Source organism: Miniopterus schreibersii, assembly GCF_964146895.1.
Source record: "Miniopterus schreibersii genome assembly, chromosome: 14".
Taxonomy (NCBI): Eukaryota; Metazoa; Chordata; class Mammalia; order Chiroptera; family Miniopteridae; genus Miniopterus; species Miniopterus schreibersii.
Genome location: NC_138114.1, coordinates 32,772,293 through 32,793,515, shown reverse-complemented (window position 1 = coordinate 32,793,515; position 21,223 = coordinate 32,772,293). Strand labels below are relative to the sequence as shown.

Genomic DNA, 21,223 nt, shown 5'->3' with positions numbered 1-21,223 from the left:
TCTCTGAGCTTCGGCTTCGTCATCGTGACGGGGAGAGTAGTGCCTGTCTCTGCGGCTTGAGGCTGCAGGGCGACTATTCATGAGGAGTTATGAATAATACTGTTGCATACCGATGCTTTAGTCGTCTCTCCCCACCCTGGCGTCCCGTGAGGATGTTCCTTGTTCTGTGGTTTTACCCAGTTTGACTCAAACAACAGACCTTTGTTCATTATGCTGCCGTCACAGCGACACTTGAGTTACTTTTTTTAAAAAAAAATTATTTCTTGATTTCAGAGAGGAAGGAAGAGGGAGAGAGAGAAATGGAAACATCAGTGATGAGAGTCATTGATCGGCCGCCTCCTGCACGCCCCCTGCTGGGGATCGAGCCTGAAACCCAGGCCTGTGCCCTGACGGGGACTCGAACTGAGATCTCCTGGATCCTAGGTCGATGCTCGGCTGCTGAGCCACGCCAGCTGGGCGAGTTACATTTCTTTATTTGGACTTACTCCACTGTATTTTTTTTTGAGAGATCCTCACAAATGGGTTCTTAACGTAAAAAATGTGGGAATGTCAAAGAGGGGTTGCTCAACTAAAACAAATGAAAACGGAATCTGGGGAACAGCCGAGGCAAAGTGAAAATTAATGATGCTTAATATTTTTGCAAGGAAAGAGAACGTTTTACTTTGCCAGGGACTTTTGCCCACAATGTGCCCTCTACGCAGTAATCATCTGCCTTTCATTGTGCAGTATTAATAAATGACAGTTATGTTTAGTCATTGAGAAACTGTACAAGGAAGATTTTTATGCTTCGAGTTACACTGCAAGGGTAGACCTGAAATATCTATTTAAGAAAATTATATGTAAAATGGGATTGAGTACAATCTGAAAATGAATCATAACTTAATTTTACCAGCCTTGTTATGTTCCTGTCTGCATATTCTGCCTATTTTTTGTGACAATTATAGGTATATACCTTCTACATGCTTTTGCATAGCTTCTCTTATAAGATACAATTTTAGAGACTGAGTTTCTGTAAAGTAAGGATAATAATACCTACATTCTATGACTGTTGGAAGGGTTAACTGAGATACTATGTGCTGCTTAATAGCAGCATGGCCTGTGGCAAGTGCTCTGTAAAAGGCTGCCCTGTGTTATTTTCACTTAGCCCAGACACCAGTGTTTTGGTTATTGCTCAATCCCTAGGCCAGTGATTAGCAATATTATCATTTCAAATAATAATTTTGATTTTCTCTAAATCAGCAGGTTAATATTTATACCAATACTGCTCTTCTAATACTTTTGATAGATTTATACCCGTCAGTTGTTCACTTCATCTCCATTGTCAGTCCCCCAACACTCACAGAATGTCTAATAATATGAATTGGGACGCCGAAAACCTAAGTGGTCTATGTGGGAAATTCCCCTAAATCCTTAATTCCCTGAAATAGGGCCTAACGCATATTAAACACTTAATAAGTGTTGGTAGTTGAATGAATTAATGTCGCTAATGTTTTTTTCCAAGTCTGTGGTTTACCTTTTAGTCTTATTTATTATGTTTTGATATACAGAAAGGTTGAATTTTAATTTAGACAAATCAAAAATTTCCCTTGTTTTGTTAAACTACTTTACATCTTAGGGAGTCTTTCACCTCTCAGAGATCAGATAAATATTGGCCTATATTTTCATCTAGATTTTTAAAAATATTTTTATTGATTTTTAAAGAGAGAGGAAGGGAAAGGGAGAGAGAAACATTGATCGGTTGCCTCCTGCATATGCCCTGACTGAGAATCGAACCAGCAACCTTTCTTTGCACGGGATGACACCCAACCAACTGAGCTACAGTGACCAGGGCTAATGATTTTTTTTTCACATTTAACTCTCATATATCTAGGTCAAGAGCTAAATGGAGAGTTGTAACATAATGTACCTTTATTCTTCACCCATCTTGCTGCCTTATTTAATTATATTGAATTTTATGTACTAGCATTTGAACTCTCCTTTCTGTTTCATTTATTTATTGTTTTCTTGTTTCGATTACACACTTTAAAAATGATAGCATTCTTAGTCAGAAATGCCAAAAAAGTTAGATTAATTCAGTGTAATAATTAGGACATGGCCTAAGTTGTTGTAACAGAGAGACTCCAAAATACAGAGGCTCAAGTATAATTGAAGCTTATTTTATCTTTTTCTAAAGTGAAATCCAGAGCTGGAGAGGCAGCCTTCTCCAAAGAGTCTTTTGGGGACTCAGGCTCCTTCTGTCCAGTGGCCCTGCCAGCCCTGGGGCAATGCCCTGGTCTGTGTGGTTGAAGCTCTCTTGTCTCCATGCCCATGTTCCAGTCTGTGGGAAAGGGGCAGTGGAAGTCCTGGGAGGGCAGGCACCTTGGTCTTTGATCTGATGAACCAGAAGTGGCACATACTACTTTTTCTCGCATCCCTTTAGTTGAGACTAAAACAAGTTGCCACACCTACCTTCAAGAAAAGCTAGGGAAGCCCTGGCTGGTTTGTTCAGTGGTTAGAGCGTCAGCCCTCCAAAGGTCTCGGGTTCGATTGCTAGTCAAGGGCACCATGGCTGGGTGGCAGGTTTGATCCCCGGCCCCGATTGGGATGTGTGTGGGAGGCAACCAGTCGATGTGTCTCTCACATTGATGTTTCTCTCTCTCCCCCTCTCTCCCTCCCTCCATTCTACTCTCTCTGAAAAGCAATGGAAAAAATATTCTTAGGTGAGGGTACACCAAAAAAAAGAGGAAGGCTGGGAAAATGGCATCAGGCTGGGTGCATGTGGATTTGGCTAAACTTTGAGAGGGTCTATTAAGAAAAAGGAGGGTGGGCACCAAGGACAACTAATGCTCTTTGCCCCAGTCCAGTATTCTTAGTTACAAATAATCACATGTAACAGGAAAGTATTAATCATTTTTGCCTTGTGAAAAATCAACCTTTGGAAGTGTCAATAAAATACAAATATGTCCTGATTTTTGGTTTTAGATGGCCTACAGTAACCCATGTGCCAGGTAGCATTCTATGCCAGTCTTGAATGTCAACAGGAAGTCACTGGACAGAAAACTCTTCCAAGATCATACCTGGGCTGTTGGAGTAATTTGGAAAGGAAGAAAAAAGAGTAGAAATCATGACAAAAGTAAATAGAGCTCGGTCCACCTCCCCTCCGGATGGAGGCTGGGGCTGGATGATAGTGGCTGGCTGTTTCCTTGTCACCATCTGTACCCGGGCAGTAACCAGGTAGGTGAGATTTTCTTCGTGATTTATTAAGATGATCTGACTTGTCTTTTTTTCCTACATCTGCTTCATTCTATTTCTGAATCTGTCATTGTGAAAATATATATGTATTTGTATGGTGTGTGTGCATTTTCTTTGCTTAGATATCTTTTTCTTTGTAAGGAATGTGATTTTCTGACAGTTAAAAGTCCTGGATTGTGGTCTCTTCTATAATATCTGACACATAAACCCAAAGTGTTAGGACATTTTTAAACCAAATATTGTGGCTAGTCCAGCCATTTGTGTTTGTAAGCAGCTCATCCCAGAAAGGAAAAACATATAAGGTTAAAATAGCTTTTGAAAACCTCTTGACTCACTAGATACTGAGCCCTTAGAAGCATAAAACCTTGAATTTAACTTAACATTATATTGTGAATTTATTTTCAAATCAAAACAGATCAAATCATTATTTTTAGTACCTAATATTTCATTTTATTGATACCCAAAATTTATTTAACTAGTCCTTTATCAATGGACAAATAGTTTTGTTATAATATTTGGCTATTATAAATAGTTCTCCAGAATATCTCCTTTTATGTGTATCTAATATTCATCATCATCATCATGTTCATCATCATCATCTATTTATTACCTTTGGCTAAAACCTAGAGGCGAGCCCTGGCCGAGTGGCTCAGTCGGCTGGAGCATCGTCCTGTACACCCAAAGGTCTCTGGTCCGATTCCCAGTCAGGGCACAGGCCCAGGGTGCAGGTTCGACGCCCGGTATGGAGGGCAACTGATCAATGTTTCTCTCTCACATTGATGTTTCTCTCTCTCCCTCTCTGTCCCATCCTCTCTCTCTAAAATCAATAAATACATATTCTTGAGTAAAGATAAAAACCAACCAAACAAAAAGCCTAGAAGTGAAATTGCTGGGTGATGTATAACTCTTTATTGTCAAATTTTATCTTCTGTAACAACCTCGTACGTGTTACAGATGTTAGTTAAATATTAAGATTTTCTTAAGACCTCCCTACAGCAGTGATCGTCATATCCACTAGGCTTCAGCAGCCCCTCTAGTGGATGAACACTTGTTCTTACCCTTTAAAATGGCCCAGTGGTCAGCTTCTAATTTCCCACTTACTATGGCCCAGCAGAGTTCCACTGAAAACCAATTTAAACCCATGGAGACTGGAACTGCTGATGGAACCAAAACTTTAAGCTTTGATTCAAATTCGCATTTATTCATTCTCCTTTTCCTTTTTCTTTTTTGTATAACGTGCTTGCACTGTATTTTTCAGATGTATTTCAATTTTCTTTGTGGAGTTCCAGACATACTTCACTCAGGATTATGCACAAACAGCATGGATCCATTCCATTGTAGACTGTGTGACCATGCTCTGTGGTAAGTATCACTTACCAGGGATAGACAGTTACTGGCTACTGTCAAACCCTACATGACAATGACCTTCTACTGCCTTTGATTACCAATTTTTCTTAGTAGAAAGACTGCGGTAAAAATTGGCTGAGACTAAAAGAAAAGGTTGATCCTACATTCAGCCAAACCCAATCAGACATGCTCTTGGAATTAATGATCTTGCTGATGCCAGATGGAACAGGTAGTTAATAATTCAGGAGGACACGTACCCTTTGGTTCTTCTATATAAAGATAGGATGCTGGGCATCACAGGGCTTGCCCTGATGTTGGTAGCAGCTAACCACACAGTATATGCTTGGCTTCTTTCTTCCAAATTGCTGTGATCCCCTTTCTCCAGTCATATAAACAGTCCTTGGATAGCACCGTGAGCCATTTCTATATGATCTCCTTAAGTAAGTGCAAACAATATGTGTGTTGCATCTGAAGTCTGATTTTCATTCCATTTCCTTACCAAAGGTTTCAAACTTTGTCTCATAGATTTCATCATTTTTCATGCATAAATCTTCATTCTTAGAGAAGTATTGGGAAGGATAGGATGGTGTAATCCCGAGATGAACACATTCACTGGCTATAATTTCATTCAAGAAACCCCAAAGGTACTATATATAGAGTAAATAGAGTGTTCTCAAAATAAACGGAATCTCTCGTTCCATATATATAGTAGAGGAAAAGTAACCTTGAGATTTTTTAAAAAATAATTTTCAAACCAAATTAATGGTTTAGAGATTTTCTGAAATTGAGTCAAATTGATATGATCTATTTGCAGGCTAGACCCATTTAATCCTTTCATTGAGATGAATCCTGAGTATTTTAGAAAACTGCTATCTCCAGGCCATGTATTTGTGGTAAAGGTAAATACTGTATTATTTAGTAACATAAATAATTCCATTCTAGGTACTAGTTCCTATTTATTTTTTGGGGGAAAAAGTACGTACTCAGGAATCAATTGAATTGTGCTGAAATGTATTTCCTTGGTTGGGAGGAATTTGAGAGCAATTCTAGGACTAAAAGCAGGTTTCATGAGAAGGCTAAATTTGCTTTTTCTACTGATGACACTGGAAGGTTTTAAGGGTTCAAAAAAATAATTTCTTTGGGTTTTCTAAACTGTCTATATATGTATATATGTTTTAAACCAGTGAGACAATCACTGGGTCTTCAGGGCCACATGATTAGTCACAGCAAGTCAAGAGAGCCGTGACTCATTTCCCTCACTGTTATCTTTTGGAGAAATTTATAATCCCCAAAAGAGGAATAAATGACCTTCAGTGACCAATATGGTCACAATGACCATGTAAGCTAAACATGAGCTAAAGCACGGTCATGTTAGCATGACCTTAAATATGCAGCATATTTAAATTCCATGCAAGGACTTGAGGCCTGTTGTACCCATCACCATATACCCACTTGCTCACCTGGCAACATTAGTTGAGTACAGAGTACAAACAAGAGGCTGCAGAATCACATCTAAAACACTCATTGGGGACATAACTGCCCTATAATGAACAGCAAAGTGAACATTTTTCATTGAATTTGCTGAAAATGTCATCACTTTTCCAATAACCATAGCAGCAGCAGCAGCCTAGAAAATTAAACATATTTTCAGGAGGCTTGCTCATTCCTGCTCTCCAGGGGTTATATATATGGCCAGCCACTGTTTTAACTTGGCAGCAGGTGTCAGTCGGGCTGATGACTGATTCTATCCTGTACATTTGAATCAGGCCCAAATTTCAACCTGATCAATATGAAAATTATACCCCACTGATTCCCAGAGAACTGGCTCTTCTGATCTTGTTACCAGGAGTACTCGTGTCAGCATGACTTGCTCCTTAGAAAGAAATTCACATGCTCTCCTTAACCATCCTCCCTGCCATCAGTTTGGGAGACCCAAGAAGCCAGAGGAATAGGTTGATATTACCCTGAACTTGGTATCAAGTGCCCTGAGCTATTTCTTTGTGATCTTGGGCATGTCATATTCCTTTGGGCTTCAGTTTCCAATTGGCCTTTTCCAGCTTTAGTTAATATTCTATAACCCTGGAAATTGGCACAGTTCTGACACACTGCTAAACTACAAATAGAGTGAGGTCAACCAAAATGTCACCATGGGTGTGAGCATTTTCTTAGATTTTTCAGGGTTTCAATTTCTCATCCATGGGGTTTCCTAAAGCCTAAAACAGTGCCAGATTGTGACATCTGTCTGTCATCTCTCTCCTGGCCTTTTCCTGCGTAACACTGCTGGCCACCTTGTGTTGCCCACTTTCCATCTTCACCAATTAACTGATATAATTATTGCTAATGGTGTATGATTGATACCGTATGAGAAATAAGACACATCCTTGTGCACGTGACATGTAGTTTGAATAGGGAGTTGATTCACTGCTTAAAAACACCCCACAGTCCTGGCATTATGACTATCATAAAGTGGAGAAGTAGAATAGTACTGGAATGAAGTCAGGACACTGATCCTAATTTCAGCTTTGCTGCTTATGCTCTGTGTCACCATGGGCAAGTCATGTTCTCTCTCCTTAGTTTCCAAATCTGTAGAATGAGTGTGCAGGGGGTGGGGGTGGGGGTTGATGCTTTAAAAGTCAGTCGTTCTCTGCTCTGCCAGTGGAACACCCCAGCCTTTTTATAGTGCCCTCAAGGCCTTTCTGTTGAACCTATTTATTATTGTTTTTGAAGCTCCACTTGGGAGTGTTGTCAGTAACCATTTATCCTGTCAAGTGGGAATCATGCTGGGTGGCTTGCTTGCATCTACTGGTCTTATCCTGGGCTCCTTTGCCACCAGTCTGAAGCATCTCTACCTCACTCTGGGAGTTCTTACAGGTAAGGGCAATTGTACCACTTGTCTCACCCCACCCCATTCAGAGATTGTCAAACACATCAACAGAGCAATAATTCATAAATTATTCACTTTGTTAGATGCATCATTTAGCTGATGTCTGCCTACCTAGCAGTTAAACAAAAGAGCTGGAAGTGCAGTTGATTGTACGACTGTAGTGAAAATGCATCACCACTTTAATTCAGCCGCATGATCAAAGGAACTGCTGGTTTTCCCTTTGGCAGCAGAGTATGGCTGAGATTTTATACTAAGAAGCCATGAGGTATTAACCAGGGCAACATAAATTTTCAGAAATGATCATTCTCCCCATATCCCTGACAAGACATTGAGATACTATCTGTAGCTGACTCGAATTGCCCCTGCTTTATAGTGAATATGACTGTCCAATAAATTGGGGGTTGCAGTTTAAAAAAGAAGGCCCCCTGCTGTGAATATTCTCCTACTTCACATTCTCTCTCAATGTTTTAGAAGTATACCTTAGGGAATCATAATGAACCCCATAGAAAGAGAAGCAACGTATGTATTCCATAAGGGGCCTGGGTAGGACCAAGGTGGCGTCAGTTGGTAGGACTGGAGTAGCAGTTTGCCCCATCACCCAGAGGGGTGTGGAAAGTAGCACTAACTCATGCCCGGGCACTGTGCCACGGGGTAGCATGATCAGGCCAATAAATGATATAATTCAGAGGCTGTAAATCTAGCTCTGTCAGCTCAAAAAGGCACCAGTCCTATGTAACCCAAAGGGCCCAGCTGCTAGGATGCCCAGTCATCCCAGTTTACCAGGGACTGTCCTGGTCTTAGCACTGAGTCTCACATCTGGGACACTCCTCAGGTCAGGCCGGTTGGGATCACTGGCCACCCAGCACTGCAGATGGGAACAGGAGCGGAAGGGAGTTCTCCTTTTCCTTCCTTGACCTTAGATGCCATGAATTCCGGGTTTAAAGCCCTTCAGATTTTCTTGATTTAAAAGGAATAAGCACTGAAAATCTTTAAGAGGCTTTCTGCTGACTTCAAGGGATGTTTTCAGGTTACTGTGTGTCCATGTGATGTTCATGTATAAAATTGGCACAGTGTTTTCCAATCAGGTGAAATTACTCCAGAACTTTCATGGGGTTTATATGTGCTATTTACACCCAAATTCCATAGCAGTCCAGATTATCAGACTTGCGCCTTCATAGGCAGTCAAGATTGGAGGCAAATTTCTGGATAATTTAAGTTAAAAGGAGGTGTTGGGAAGAATACGTTTCTTATGTCACCATTATCCTGATTTTTTAGTTAATTGAAATTTAGTTTTTGTCATTTTTTTAGTTCTTCGTTTCATTTTTTTTTAAAGAAGCCATATTTCCTTAAGATTTTCCTTCCCAAGAAGCAAGTCCTACATATGCTATACTTTCCAAACTGTGGATGACTGGTGAGGGGAGACAGACTGCTTTTTAGCTTGGTGTTTTAAAGGGTTAACAGAGGGTCAGATTCTCTTTAAGGCAAGTGACTTCGTCCTGAGCTCTTTCCTCTCATTGGTGTCCTTGGTATCCCAGCACTCACAGGGTTCTCCCTACCCCAGGTCTTGGATTTGCACTGTGCTACTCTCCAGCAATTGCCATGGTTGGCAAGTATTTCAGCAGACGGAAGGCCCTTGCTTACGGGATCGCGATGTCGGGGAGCGGCATTGGAACCTTCGTCCTGGCTCCTGTGGTTCAGCTCCTCATTGAACAGTTTTCCTGGCGGGGGGCATTACTCATCCTTGGGGGCTTCGTTTTGAATCTTTGTGTTTGCGGTGCCTTGATGCGGCCCATTACCCTTAAAGAGGCCCAGACAACTCCGGAGCAGAACCATGTCTGCAGAACTCAGAAACAGGACTTGAAGCGGGCGTCTCCCTGTTCAGCTTTGACTAAAGAGTGGGTGCAGACCTGCCTCTGTTGCTCTTTGCAACAGGAATACAGTTTCTTCCTGATGCCGGACTTCATTGTTTTAGCCGTCTCTGTTCTGTTCATGGCTTACGGCTGCAGCCCTCTCTTCGTGTACTTGGTGCCTTATGCTTTGAGTGTTGGAGTGAGTCACCAGCAAGCTGCCTTCCTTATGTCCGTACTTGGGGTGATTGACATCGTTGGCAATATCACATTTGGATGGCTAACCGACAGAAGGTAAAATCTGTGAAACCACAATTGCTTCCCCATCAGGGGACTGTAAGTTTTGAGTTTCCCTCATCCCCTTTCCCTGTAGGATACCTAGGTCCAAATAATAGTAACAAGTTTGCAATGTCTGTAGGCAACTCCCGGGCTGGTTCTTCTCATCAGAGGTTGGCAGGCTTTTTCAGTGAAGGAACAGATAGTAAACCCCTTTGGCTGTGTGGGTCATATGGTCACAACTACTACACTCATCTCATTCTTGTGCTTCAAACCCGCAGGTGTCTGAAGAATTACCAGTATGTTTGCTACCTCTTTGCCGTGGCACTAGATGGGCTCTGCTATCTCTGCCTCCCAATGCTTCAAAGTCTCCCGCTGCTCGTGCCTTTCTCGTGCACCTTTGGCTACTTTGATGGTGCCTATGTGACTTTGATCCCAGTAGTGACCGCAGAAATAGTGGGGACCACCTCTTTGTCGTCAGCACTCGGGGTGGTGTACTTTCTTCATGCAGTGCCGTACTTGGTGAGCCCACCCATTGCCGGTAAGTTTCCAGAGAACACCCCCAGCCGCCTCTTTTCTTTGCTGTATGGATGTGAAAACAGTGAACTCACACATAAAATGAAGGTGGGAGGGAAGCTGGGGAAGAGAGAGAAAGGGCTGCAGGAGCCACCAAAGCATCGTGATCTCAGCTCCACCCTTGTGTTACCATCTTCTAACCAAGTAGGGATCTCTGCGTCCTTGGAAAGACAGTGTTCCAAATTAGGGTCTTGGTTCCATTCCACACTAATGACGAGAGCAGTGGGATGGAGCGGCTGTTCAGGCTTATAAATTAAGTTGGGCACATTCACAGGGCAGTCTGGCGGGAGTACAGGCTTCTAATAGGAGGCGCGCGGTGAGGCTGAAACGGTACATCATGGTGAAGTGTCTCCGGTGCCAGCCAAAGGAGCTGGGGCTCTGTATTCTTTAGAGACTATGGATAGTGTTACAGTGTTTGGGCAAAGGAGTAATATGGGAAAGAGTATACTTTAGAAAAGGTGATCTAGCCATTGATCTGGTCATTCAGGGGAGAAGCAGTTAGGATTCCATTCTGATAGCTCAGGACAAACTGATAAAGGCCTAACCAAGGGCTGATGCGGCAGAATAAAATGAGCTCTGGGAGCAAGGAGGAAGTTTTGTAAACAAAACAAAACAACAAATCAACTAAATTTAGCATACGACGGTGAAGGAGAGAGAGAAGTCCAAAATTACTTAGAAAATAATGGCATGGTTAAAAGAAATAAGGAAGTTGGAGGAAAAAAAATAATGAATTTGTCTAGACATACTGAAATATATGAAATACTCAGTAAAGTGACCAATAGAGCTTTTTAAGGTTGAAATGTGAGCTTTAGAGGAAGGATCCACTTGATATACAGATTTGGGGGATTCATAAGATAAAGCATCTAGAATGTTTCGCAAACTGGAAAATGCTATAGAAATTTAAAGCATGATGAAATAAGTGAACTCAAATATTTAATGCTTGTGGACGCCAGCCTTGTGCTGGGCGCTGTTGCTGCAGCAGCGAACGCATCAGGACCTGTACCTCCTTCCTGGAGTATGTGGTCAAGCCCAGTGTCTCTCAGATTGAGGTCCAGGGACCACCTGCATTAGAATCCCCTGGCGGGTTCCTTGACTGTCCCTCTGTGATCTGAATCTTTGGGGGTGAGTTTCAGGAATCTGAGTTCTCAGTCGGCTTTCTTGGGATGCTCATTCTCGCTCGATTGAGGCTAACCATTCCAGATTATTACCTGCCTAAATTAAAATCAAGAGAATGAAGGTCTCTGAAGATAGGCAAAAAGAAGTGAGCCAAACATTTGCCTAGAAGCAAAAGGCAGGATGGCTGCTTTAGCTGCTGTTGTGAGTAGATCGTTTCGGGTTATTTCCAAGCCCCAGCAAGTGCTAAAGCAGTAGACAAGGGCAAACTGTGACTGTTTGATGGCTGCAGATGAAAATTCCTGGTCAGTTTAAACTCCATGATGTACGACCTTATGTTTAGTGCCTCCTATATGAAAACTGCCCCCAAAATGTTCCTCCCTCCCTCCTTTATAGCCAGTTTTTGTTTGCTCACCTTTAGGAGTAGTGTAATTCTGTTAAAAAGTCGTGGGACATAAAATGAAATTGGGATTCCTGGATCCTTTTTTTCAGTTACGGCCTTTATTTGGCAAATGAGACATTGTACTCACAGCCAAGTATTAGATCAGTGTGTGAGTTCTTATTGTAATACTTCTTTTATTTAATTACCTGTAAAATGACAACTCTCCACTCAGTCTCTTCTGTTTGGTACAGAATGCACAAGTAAATCACGAGATAACTAGAATATCTGAGAGTACTTTGGACTGCAGGAAAGTTTGTGGGGCTTATAACAATTTCTACATGCCATTTTTGACTAATGAATTTGAAGTGGATGAGAGAAGACACCATATACTTCTCTGGTAGATTTTCTTGGTGTACGAGTAAAGTTTGGAGGAATTTAACTTTTTAATTGCAAAATAATTTCCTGCCAAAGTCTGATTTTACCCCATTGATTCTCTGATCACTGTGGCTCATGTTTTGTATGATATATGCCCTGGTTCTCCTCAAAATTTAGAGCTGGAATAGATGTTGAGATTAACCTGATGTAACAAGAGATAAGGGGGGGTAGCTGTGATAGCAGAATTATGCTTTCTGAAATTTGCATTTGCACCTTCTAAAATGGCCTGAAGTTCTGGTTTTCAAATTGGATGGGGTACAATGACAGGATCCAATTGAAAATTTGGATTCTGCTTTATCCAGAAACATGTATTGAAGACAGACAGTATATGGGTGCTGGAAATACTACTAGCATTTTGTATGATTATTTTCTCTTAACACCCTACATAATTGATCCCAACAATCATTTGAATGATGCTACATTTATCTTTCTACCATATTTCGTGGGGTTAATAATAAGTAGTATCTATTTTGTGAGTACTAAGAATGTGACACTATTCCAGGCACTTTACATAGTAACAAAAATCCATTTTAGAAGTTTCCCTAGAAAACAGAATGCATTTTTCAGTTGCTGCACAATATTTTTAGGATATCTGCTTTTTGTGTCAAGATTGTAATGGTGGTGCTAGCAATCTGTTGTTACTGTCCTTATAAATTATTAGATTTCAGTTGGTACGTAATTGAATTTTCAACTCAACAATATGGTTTTGCTGTTGCTTGTTACAGGATGGCTGGTAGACACGACTGGCAGCTACACAGCAGCATTTCTTCTCTGCGGATTTTCAATGATATTTAGTTCTGTGTTGCTTGGCTTTGCTAGACTTGTAAAGAAGATGAAAAAAACCCAGCTGCGGTTCCTTGCCAGAGAATCTGATCCCAAGCTGCAGCTATGGACCAATGGATCGGTGGCTTATTCTGTAGCAAGTGAATTGGATCAGAAAGATGGGGAATCTGTGGCTATTGCAATGCCTGGTTACAACCCCACATGACCAATGGCCTTGAGCCTGGGAATCTGCAGGGCTGAGAGAGGTGGGACCACTGGATTGTACATGTTTCTAAAGCATTTTATTTTGGCAGAAGCATCGCCTTCCAAGTGAATTATTGTTGTTTTGTTAACATATTTATAGGGGGAAATAGCAAATTAACAAAGCAAGCTAGACTGGCTCAGAGTTTCCACATTTGGGATTTGTACTCACAGTTGAACTCCCATCTTTTGGGCAGTGAGCATCACTCCATGAGAATGTTAGAACATAGCTGATATAATTAGCTGTAATTAGGGGTAATTTCAAGGCATGACCAAAGCAGATGACACTAGGCAGCAGCTTTGTCTCAAACTCTCTGCCCCTCTATCTTCCTTCTTCAGTTAGAAGGTAAAGGGAAACATTGACATGTAGGTTTGCTTACTTTATGTTGTTTGGGGGGAGGGGTTCAGCTTAGTGGAAGGTGAAGATGCCAAACCTTTTTCATAGTGGAGCTTCTTATTAGGGTTTTAAACAGGATTGTTGAAGGATACTTTGGATTCTTCAAAAGACAATGATTAATACAGAACTAAAGTGACTGTCTCTTCCTCCACCCCCTTTACTCCTTCAACTAGCCCTTGCCTTTGGCAATGGGTGGGCACCACTTTGAGAATCCAAAGAATCATACAATGCCATGGTTGGGAATGATCTTAAGGGTGGCTGGTAAGACCTATTTGAAATTTTGCACTGGAAACTGAAAGCTTTTTACCTAAGACTGCGGCCCGGGCTCTGTCATTATCACATACAATAGTTACTTTAAATTTAGCAGAACACACCAAGTTGCAAGGGCAATTTCTACCTGAAATGTTAACACCAACACTTCCCATTGTTTCCCTCTTGGAAAAAAAGCTCTTATTTATAAATTGAGCTTATCCTGTTAGGAATGGAAAAATATTGGCAGTATTCCAACTGGCCAGGAATTGAATTTTTGAATCAGCAGGTCTCTGTTGAGAGTTTTCTTTTCAGATCACATTTAGGTTCATCATTATCCAAAACAGGACTTGGGGGTTTTGCCTGAAAAATATTCTAGAGATAATCTGAAGGTGATTCCTCTCTCCCTGCGTTACTTCCTGCTCAGTTGTCCACTACTCTTCATCTCCTCATGGACAATCATTAGAAACTTGATGGACATTTTCAGCTGAATGAAAAGGTGTCAGGGGTTAACCTCAGCATCATAGCACTCTCATAAACTATGGCTTTGTTTAAGGGGAGAGGGAGGAGATTAAGAAGGCTAGTGGTGTGATAGTTTACAATTTGTAGAACTCTTTCACATACCTTAACCGATTGGATTGGAATAGTTGACTGATTCCCAAGTACTCTACTTTCCAGTAGTTTGGGATAATTCCTGAGTCTTCAGATTGAAGAGGGAAGGCATGGGGAGAGAAGAGACGGCCAGGTTCCCCAGTCTGCTCTAACTATTTAAAATACATAGAATGATAATCATGAACCCCAAATTATGTTGCACCTGTAAATAGGGGCAGGTTATATGATTGAAAGTGGATTTTAATTATTGAACACATTTAAATCTGAACCTCATGGAAATATTTTGACCCAGAAGGCCATTTAATCCACTGTCCCCCAAGGTGCCTCACAAATGCCCTACCAGAGGTACTGAGAGAAAAAACACAAGAGTGAGCAAGATTTTAGGCAGGCTAAGCATGTTCAGTAAGTCTTTGTCCGTAACTGGATTATTTCATAAAATTACACATTAATACATTGCTTTCAGAATGAAATACTGACTTGATTTGATGGGAGAAAACTGTAATATTTCATAGTTGTTTTTCAAAGAAATTTGAATGTAACTTGTTATCTTTTTAGAGAATTTAGTTTTGAATTTTGTCATAATTATTTTTCGAGTAATGTGTTTTCCCCTTTTTTATTTTGTTTTATTTTATTCCATCACCATTTATCCACCATATACCCTCTTCCACCCCCACCCCCCACAAGTCACTGCACTGTTGTCTGTGACCATGAGTTCTTTTTTTGTTCTTTTTTGTAATTTTAAAACAGTGTTTGGAAAATATCTGTAAAAAGTCAAAGTTAAAAATGAAATTATATGTGTTTAGAATAGCACTTTATACTAATTGTCACTTCTTGAACCTTCAAGTCTAAAGAGTTTTTGAAATACAAAGTTATTAATATTATATATTTTTTCCTAGTAATGAACATAGTAAAATTTTATTTATCTGGTCCTGAAATATAATTTTCCATAAGTATTCTAAATATTCATGAAAAATGAGCATAGAAATCAGAGCTTTTAAAAATTTGTATAATATATTTGGGATATTTTGACTTTATACATGCATAAATTTGTATTTTATTTTCCTTTGGGGAGCAGCAATTTTAGAGAACCATTAGGAAAATGTCGATCTTAGACACTACCATTATCATCTACACACAATTTTACTGTTAAGGTTCCATGTGCCTATAATGTTTATTCTAAATGGAGGGATTCATGGGAATGATGTGTTTTGTGGAATCAAAAACAAAATTGTGGTGGGATGATCCCAGATCTTAAATATTTCTTTATCTCACTGCAAGCTCTGCTCTGAAAGTGACTGAGTAGGAAAGCAAAGGAAACTAAGTGCTGTAGATACTTTTTCAGATTGTGATTTCTCTAATAGATCAGAAATTTATGTGAATATTTTCTTATTTCAAAAGCTTAATAAAATGAATTTATAGTTGTATTTGGAGAAACATTTTTCCCCTGCACAAGGGGTTTGGATTGGATAGTGAGTGGGCCTCTCTGGGTAACACTAAGACGAAAGATGTGGTAGCACCTGGCTGGGGTAGCTCAGTGGTTGAGCGTCGACTCATGAACCAGGTCACGGTTCGATTCCCGGTCAGGTCAGAGCATATGCCCAGGTTGTGGGCTCTAGGGGGCCTGCAGGAGGCAGCCAGTGATGAGGAGACTCTCATCCTTGATGTTTTTTTCTCTCTCTCCTCTTTCCTCTTTCTGAAATCAATAAAAACACTTAAAAAAAAAGATGTGGTAACAATAAAATATTTTACAAAACCCAAAACCATTTATTGAATCCAATGTGTTAGCTACTGTGCTGAGCTCTTCCTATGCATTGTCTTATTTAATCCCCATAATACCTACATTAGCACCATTCTATTGGTGTAGAAACTGAGGCACCAGGTCCCACAGCTGGTGACTCAGTAGCCACTGCACTCCAGTACCTCGTGAAATCTTATAAAAGTTGGAAGCTGTCTGATGCTGGAGGCTGCATCTCTCCTGTCCACTCTGATCATTTCCTTATGTGGGTTTAAGAAGCCATTTGAAAACAATCCCTCTCTTGGGCAGATAAAATCCTTTGGATTATGCTTTAATCTTCCAATTAGTATAGATGGAAAGATTCTAGGTTGAAAATTTCCAAGAGTTTTCCCAAGAGTCTGGTTCTATCAAGACCACTATTTCCAGGCTAAGTGATTTAATTAGTGTCTGTTGATCCAGGTTTCTCTTTGGGAACATTTGTGTGGGGGGAGTAGAGAGAGAGTTGGGGAGCAACTTTTGTCACAAAAGGGAGTTCCGCCTTCCACATGACCAAAGTCAGCTTTCTCAGTCAGGAGTTGAGTTCTTTCTGGAGTGCCTGCACCACTGCCCAGTCACGATGAAATGGCAATGTCAACTTGGCACTCACCTTCCTGGTTCCAGTAGGTGTAATTCTGAAATTATTTATTGAAATGAAAGAGTGAATTCAAGGTAGATATCTGAGTTTCTCTCCTCAGACCTCAAAATTTGAGTCTTTTTAAAAAAAACCAACCTCTGCCAAACAAGATTTCTATACCTGTTTCCAAAGCTGCTACTTGATTGAAGCCTGATTGTAAAAATGACACAATTGTGTTCAACCCAGACTGACAGGCTTGATTAAATAGCTCTTTTATGCCCAAATGGAGTACAAGGCCTGGGGGGGGGGGGGGGGTATTGTTCACACAGGAGCCCAGAACATTAGGAAAAGATGGAGCCCGTGCTTCATGCATGAAAGATGGCGTTTCAGGTATGGGAACCACACAAGCTGTTTTTACTTCACACAGAAACTTTATGCTAGGGTTTGGCTAGGAGCAGAAGTCCCTGGCTAGTCTTTTGCCCAGTCCTACGCTAGCCTCTAACTAATAGGGCATCACCATTAATTAGCATGCTGGCAAGCATTGCTGAGTGGGTGAGAAGAAATGATAAACCAACAACTACTTATTAAGCACCTCCTCGGAATCTGCCACCATGTTGTTTACGGGGGGAATTAAAAATACACATAGCACCCCCTCCACGATCCCAAGTTTACTGCCTCATTGGTAGACTGAAATTAACACAGGTGAGAGCGACACCAAGTTATTAAATGCTGAGGCTAAGAATACTGCATACTCTGGGGCTTAGGAGAGGAAGGATACATTATGCATTGGAGAAATCTGAGGAGGTTCGGAGGAGCCCAGGCCAGGTATGGGACTGGATGGATTGGAAATCAGCCTCTGCTCCTTTTACGGGAAGAAGCTGGGAGTAAGGGAGAGGATGTGGGGCAGCCGCATATGTGGCTTTCTGAGGTTCCAGCTGATACCTAAGGTCAATGCGGGACCAAACACAAGTTGACACTAATAAGTGTTCTGGTGAGGGGACCCACAAGGGGGTCTGGGACTTGGATTGCTGGGATTTGGGGGTTGCACTTGGCTTCTCTAAATTGAAAACAAGTTTTCAGGGCATGGGGTTATACTTCAGTATTCACCTCATCTCTAAAAAGGGATCATTTGTAAGTTCTGTTTTGGTGTGATTTTTTGTTTTTTAATCTTCACCCAAGAATATTTTTTCCATTGCTTTTCAGAGAGAGTGGAGGGGGGCGAGGGAGAGAAACATCTGTGTGAGAGAGACACGTCGACTGGTTGCCTCCCACACTCGAACCATCCCGGGCCAGGGACAAGCCTGCAACTGAGGTACATGCCCTCGGCCAGAATCAAACCCCAGACCAACGCTCTAACCACTGAGCCAAACTGGCCAGGGCGTGATTGTTCTTTATTTTTTATTTAAGTATAGTTGGTATACAATCTTACATTGGTTTTATTAGTTTCAGGTGTACAATATAGTGATTTGACACTTTTATACCTTACAATGTGATCACCCCACTAATTCTAGTAATCATCTGTTACCGTATAAACTTATTACACAATATTATTGACTATATTCCCCTTCCCCTTTTCACCCATCCCACCACCCCCTCCCTCTGGTAACCATCCCTTTGGTCTGTCTCACCCATCCCACCACCCCCTCCCTCTGGTAACCATCCCTTTGGTCTGTCTCACCCATCCCACCACCCCCTCCCTCTGGTAACCATCCCTTTGAGTCTTTTTTGTTTAGTTTATTAGATTCCACATATAAGTGAAAGAAACCACATGGCACTTGTCCTTCTCTGCCTGGCTTATTTCACTCAGTATAATACCCTCTAGATCCATCCATGTTGTGGCAAATGGCAAGATTTCACTCTTTTTTATTGCTGTGTAATATCCCATCGTATATACCACATCCTCTTTACCCACTCATCTATTGATGGACACCTAGGTTGCTTCCATATCTTGGCTATTGTAAATAATGTTGTAATGTACACGGGTGCATATATCCTTTCAAATTAGTCTTTTTTTTTTTTTTTTTTTGGTTATTTTCTTTGGATAAATACCCAGAAGTGGAACTGCTGGGTCATACTGTATCTCTCTTTCTAGGAATCTCCATAGCGTTTTCCTTAGGGGGTTCACCAGTTTGCGGTCTCGCCGACAGTGCACAGGGGTTCCCTTTTCTCCACATCCTCGCCAACACTCGTTGACTTTTTGATGACAGCCACCCTGATAGGTGTGAGGTGACCTCTCATTGTAGTTCTGAGCTACATTTCTCTGCTGGTTAATGATACTGAGCAAGTTTTCTCCAAGGGTCCAGAGCTTGGGGAAAGCTGCTCTTTTTCCTTTGTTGACATGTTATGCAGCACTGCCATCTGCTGGAATTAGTGAGACCACTTCCCAAAGCTTGGTGATGCCTCCAACCTCCAATTACAGTTCGACTGGACAAGGCCAGACTTAGAACGAACATTCAAGTTGGTTGTTTCCTACTCTTCTCGTCCTCGGTCCTGCTCATTACCTATCCCACGTTTATCCGCTTCCTCTTGCAAGTACAAATATGGGGACAACGATGCTGTGTGGTGTTTTTCAGTACTTTGATTGCCCAGGTCATTTCTCCACGTGGAATATCAAAGTTAATATGAGGATGATTTGGGTTGACTTGTCTATGAATAACCATTGATAAAATTTGATAGGAAAAAAGCTTTTTAGCCCTCTGCCTTTTTTGGGAACCCAGGCTGCCATCTTGGGCTACATTCTTGGTCCCCTACTGTGTTAATTGATTTGAACTGATAAAGGATTGCGTTAAAGTATAACCCAAAGAATTCAAACACATATCAGAATTCAAATTTTGAAAAATGTTAAAATTACATAGGGGCAAGTATTGTCAATTTGGAAGCATAAAACATTCTTATTATACTTTACAAAGATTATGACAGATTTAGTCACTGAATTTATTTTAAAATGTGTAATTCCTGTGAAATTGTGAGGGGGTGCTATTTATAACAATTTCCTTCAAAGGAGAGTGTATCATGTTAAAATGAAAGACCCTTTTGTTGAACTAAGCAATTTGATGAATTTGGCTAAGCATAGATGGGTCTGTGGCTGAGTATGAGGCTAAGAGAGAGAACTGTTTCTGTTTCTGTTTAAAGAAAATGGAGGAATTGCTTTTTATTTCAGAGGAAGAAGAGTACAGATAGGAAAAGGGGTAAGGCCTAGAATCATGGCAAGAGGCAGGAACATCAAGATATGTTTAAGGGTCCTTCCTTCTCTCTCCATCCCTCTCTTTTATTTCTTCCCTTCTCTCTCTCCCCCTTTCCTCTCCCTCTCCTTCCCTCCTTCAATGCGTGTGCTCTTTCAAAAGAAAAACAGGAAATATCTAACATTAAGTTTCAAGTTGTAGATTCTCTCCTGGAACCTCCTTAATAAAAGTTTTTTATACACCAATTTTTATTTTGGGGTTTTTGTTTTTATAAGTTATTTGTTTAGGTACGATTGAAGCATAAGATTGCTGAAGTTAATGTGGAATGGAAATGAGAAAGCATGTAAAGAGAGATGAAGCTACTCTTAAGCTAAATTAATATCCAGTGGAATTCAGGGCTCAGAGGCCCTTTCTGAAGTCCCTGACTTGGAAGCTCAAGGCAAACGCAGGGGGTGCCGAGGCAGGTGATCCCAGCCTACGTCTGGTTATATGTGTTGCAGCGCTCTCCTTCCTCACCTTCTTGTGCTACTCTCCACACTGGGTGAAGGTTCTGATTCTGGTTGGTGTGTGCATGGGAAATGTATCCTTCCTCCCAAGGATGAAGGACTGGGTGTCCTGGCTTCTAATTGTTCACTGGTTCTTCAGCCTTCCAAAGTAGGTTTGAGGAATATATTCCAAATCTCTGATTTCCAACATCCAACTCTTGAGACAAGCCTGGTCCTTAGATTTGAGTCACTTGATTTCTTAGGCCATTCTCTCCAGGGGTTTCAGAGCAGCTTTAATCCCAGCATCAAGGGTCAGCTGATGTGGAAACCAGTTCCCTCTCATAATTCTTTCCAGGGAGTTTGGGACTCTATGTAAAGCAGTGTTGGGTGACCTAGGATTACAGGATGTCTGAGCTCAGTGTGATCCTTTGTCAAAGGAGCATGGCCTCAGTGCAAATGCAATGATGGATGTCCGTGTGTAGCAGATGGGGCCCTGTCATTTATAATCTCTGTTGCTGGAGATCTAAGAGGTGCTTCTCATGGTCACCACATTAGGGTTACAATGTGATTATCCTTGAACTACTGAAAGACTACTCTAATTATCTAGGCCAATGGATTCTCATTTCTTATAATCCACCAATTATAAAAAGAACATGCCACATTTTATGATTTATATTTCTGTCATGTTCTTTAATCTCAATAAGCACAACGTATAAAAGAACCATAGGCCTGCTTGTGCTATTATCACATCATGGCCAGGTAAACTGTCAACTAAGGTTTAATTGACGTAACAAATATTGATTATAGATAGAAGCTGTAGAATAGGGAGGAAGAAG

At 41.0% G+C, this 21,223-nt stretch overlaps 1 protein-coding gene across 6 annotated transcripts in view; it reads left to right on the top strand.

The window, feature by feature from the left end:
- The window catches only part of SLC16A12 (solute carrier family 16 member 12), a 67,658-nt gene extending 51,342 nt beyond the window's left edge, over nucleotides 1-16,316 (top strand). For 2 of the 6 annotated variants that reach the window (XM_081157577.1, XM_081157578.1), the window contains 6 exons: nucleotides 2,962-3,213; nucleotides 4,490-4,593; nucleotides 7,306-7,449; nucleotides 9,024-9,603; nucleotides 9,867-10,126; nucleotides 12,817-16,316. In XM_081157577.1, coding sequence (XP_081013703.1) covers nucleotides 3,104-3,213; nucleotides 4,490-4,593; nucleotides 7,306-7,449; nucleotides 9,024-9,603; nucleotides 9,867-10,126; nucleotides 12,817-13,079 — 1,461 coding nt within the window. In that variant the 5' untranslated portion in view covers nucleotides 2,962-3,103 and the 3' untranslated portion in view covers nucleotides 13,080-16,316. Of the gene's footprint in view, nucleotides 1-2,961; nucleotides 3,214-4,489; nucleotides 4,594-5,103; nucleotides 5,223-5,392; nucleotides 5,478-7,305; nucleotides 7,450-9,023; nucleotides 9,604-9,866; nucleotides 10,127-12,816 lie in introns of those variants that run through there. The other 4 variants (XM_081157580.1, XM_081157581.1, XM_081157582.1 and 1 more) reach the window with 4 other exon arrangements.
- The last annotated feature ends 4,907 nt before the right edge of the window (nucleotides 16,317-21,223 follow it).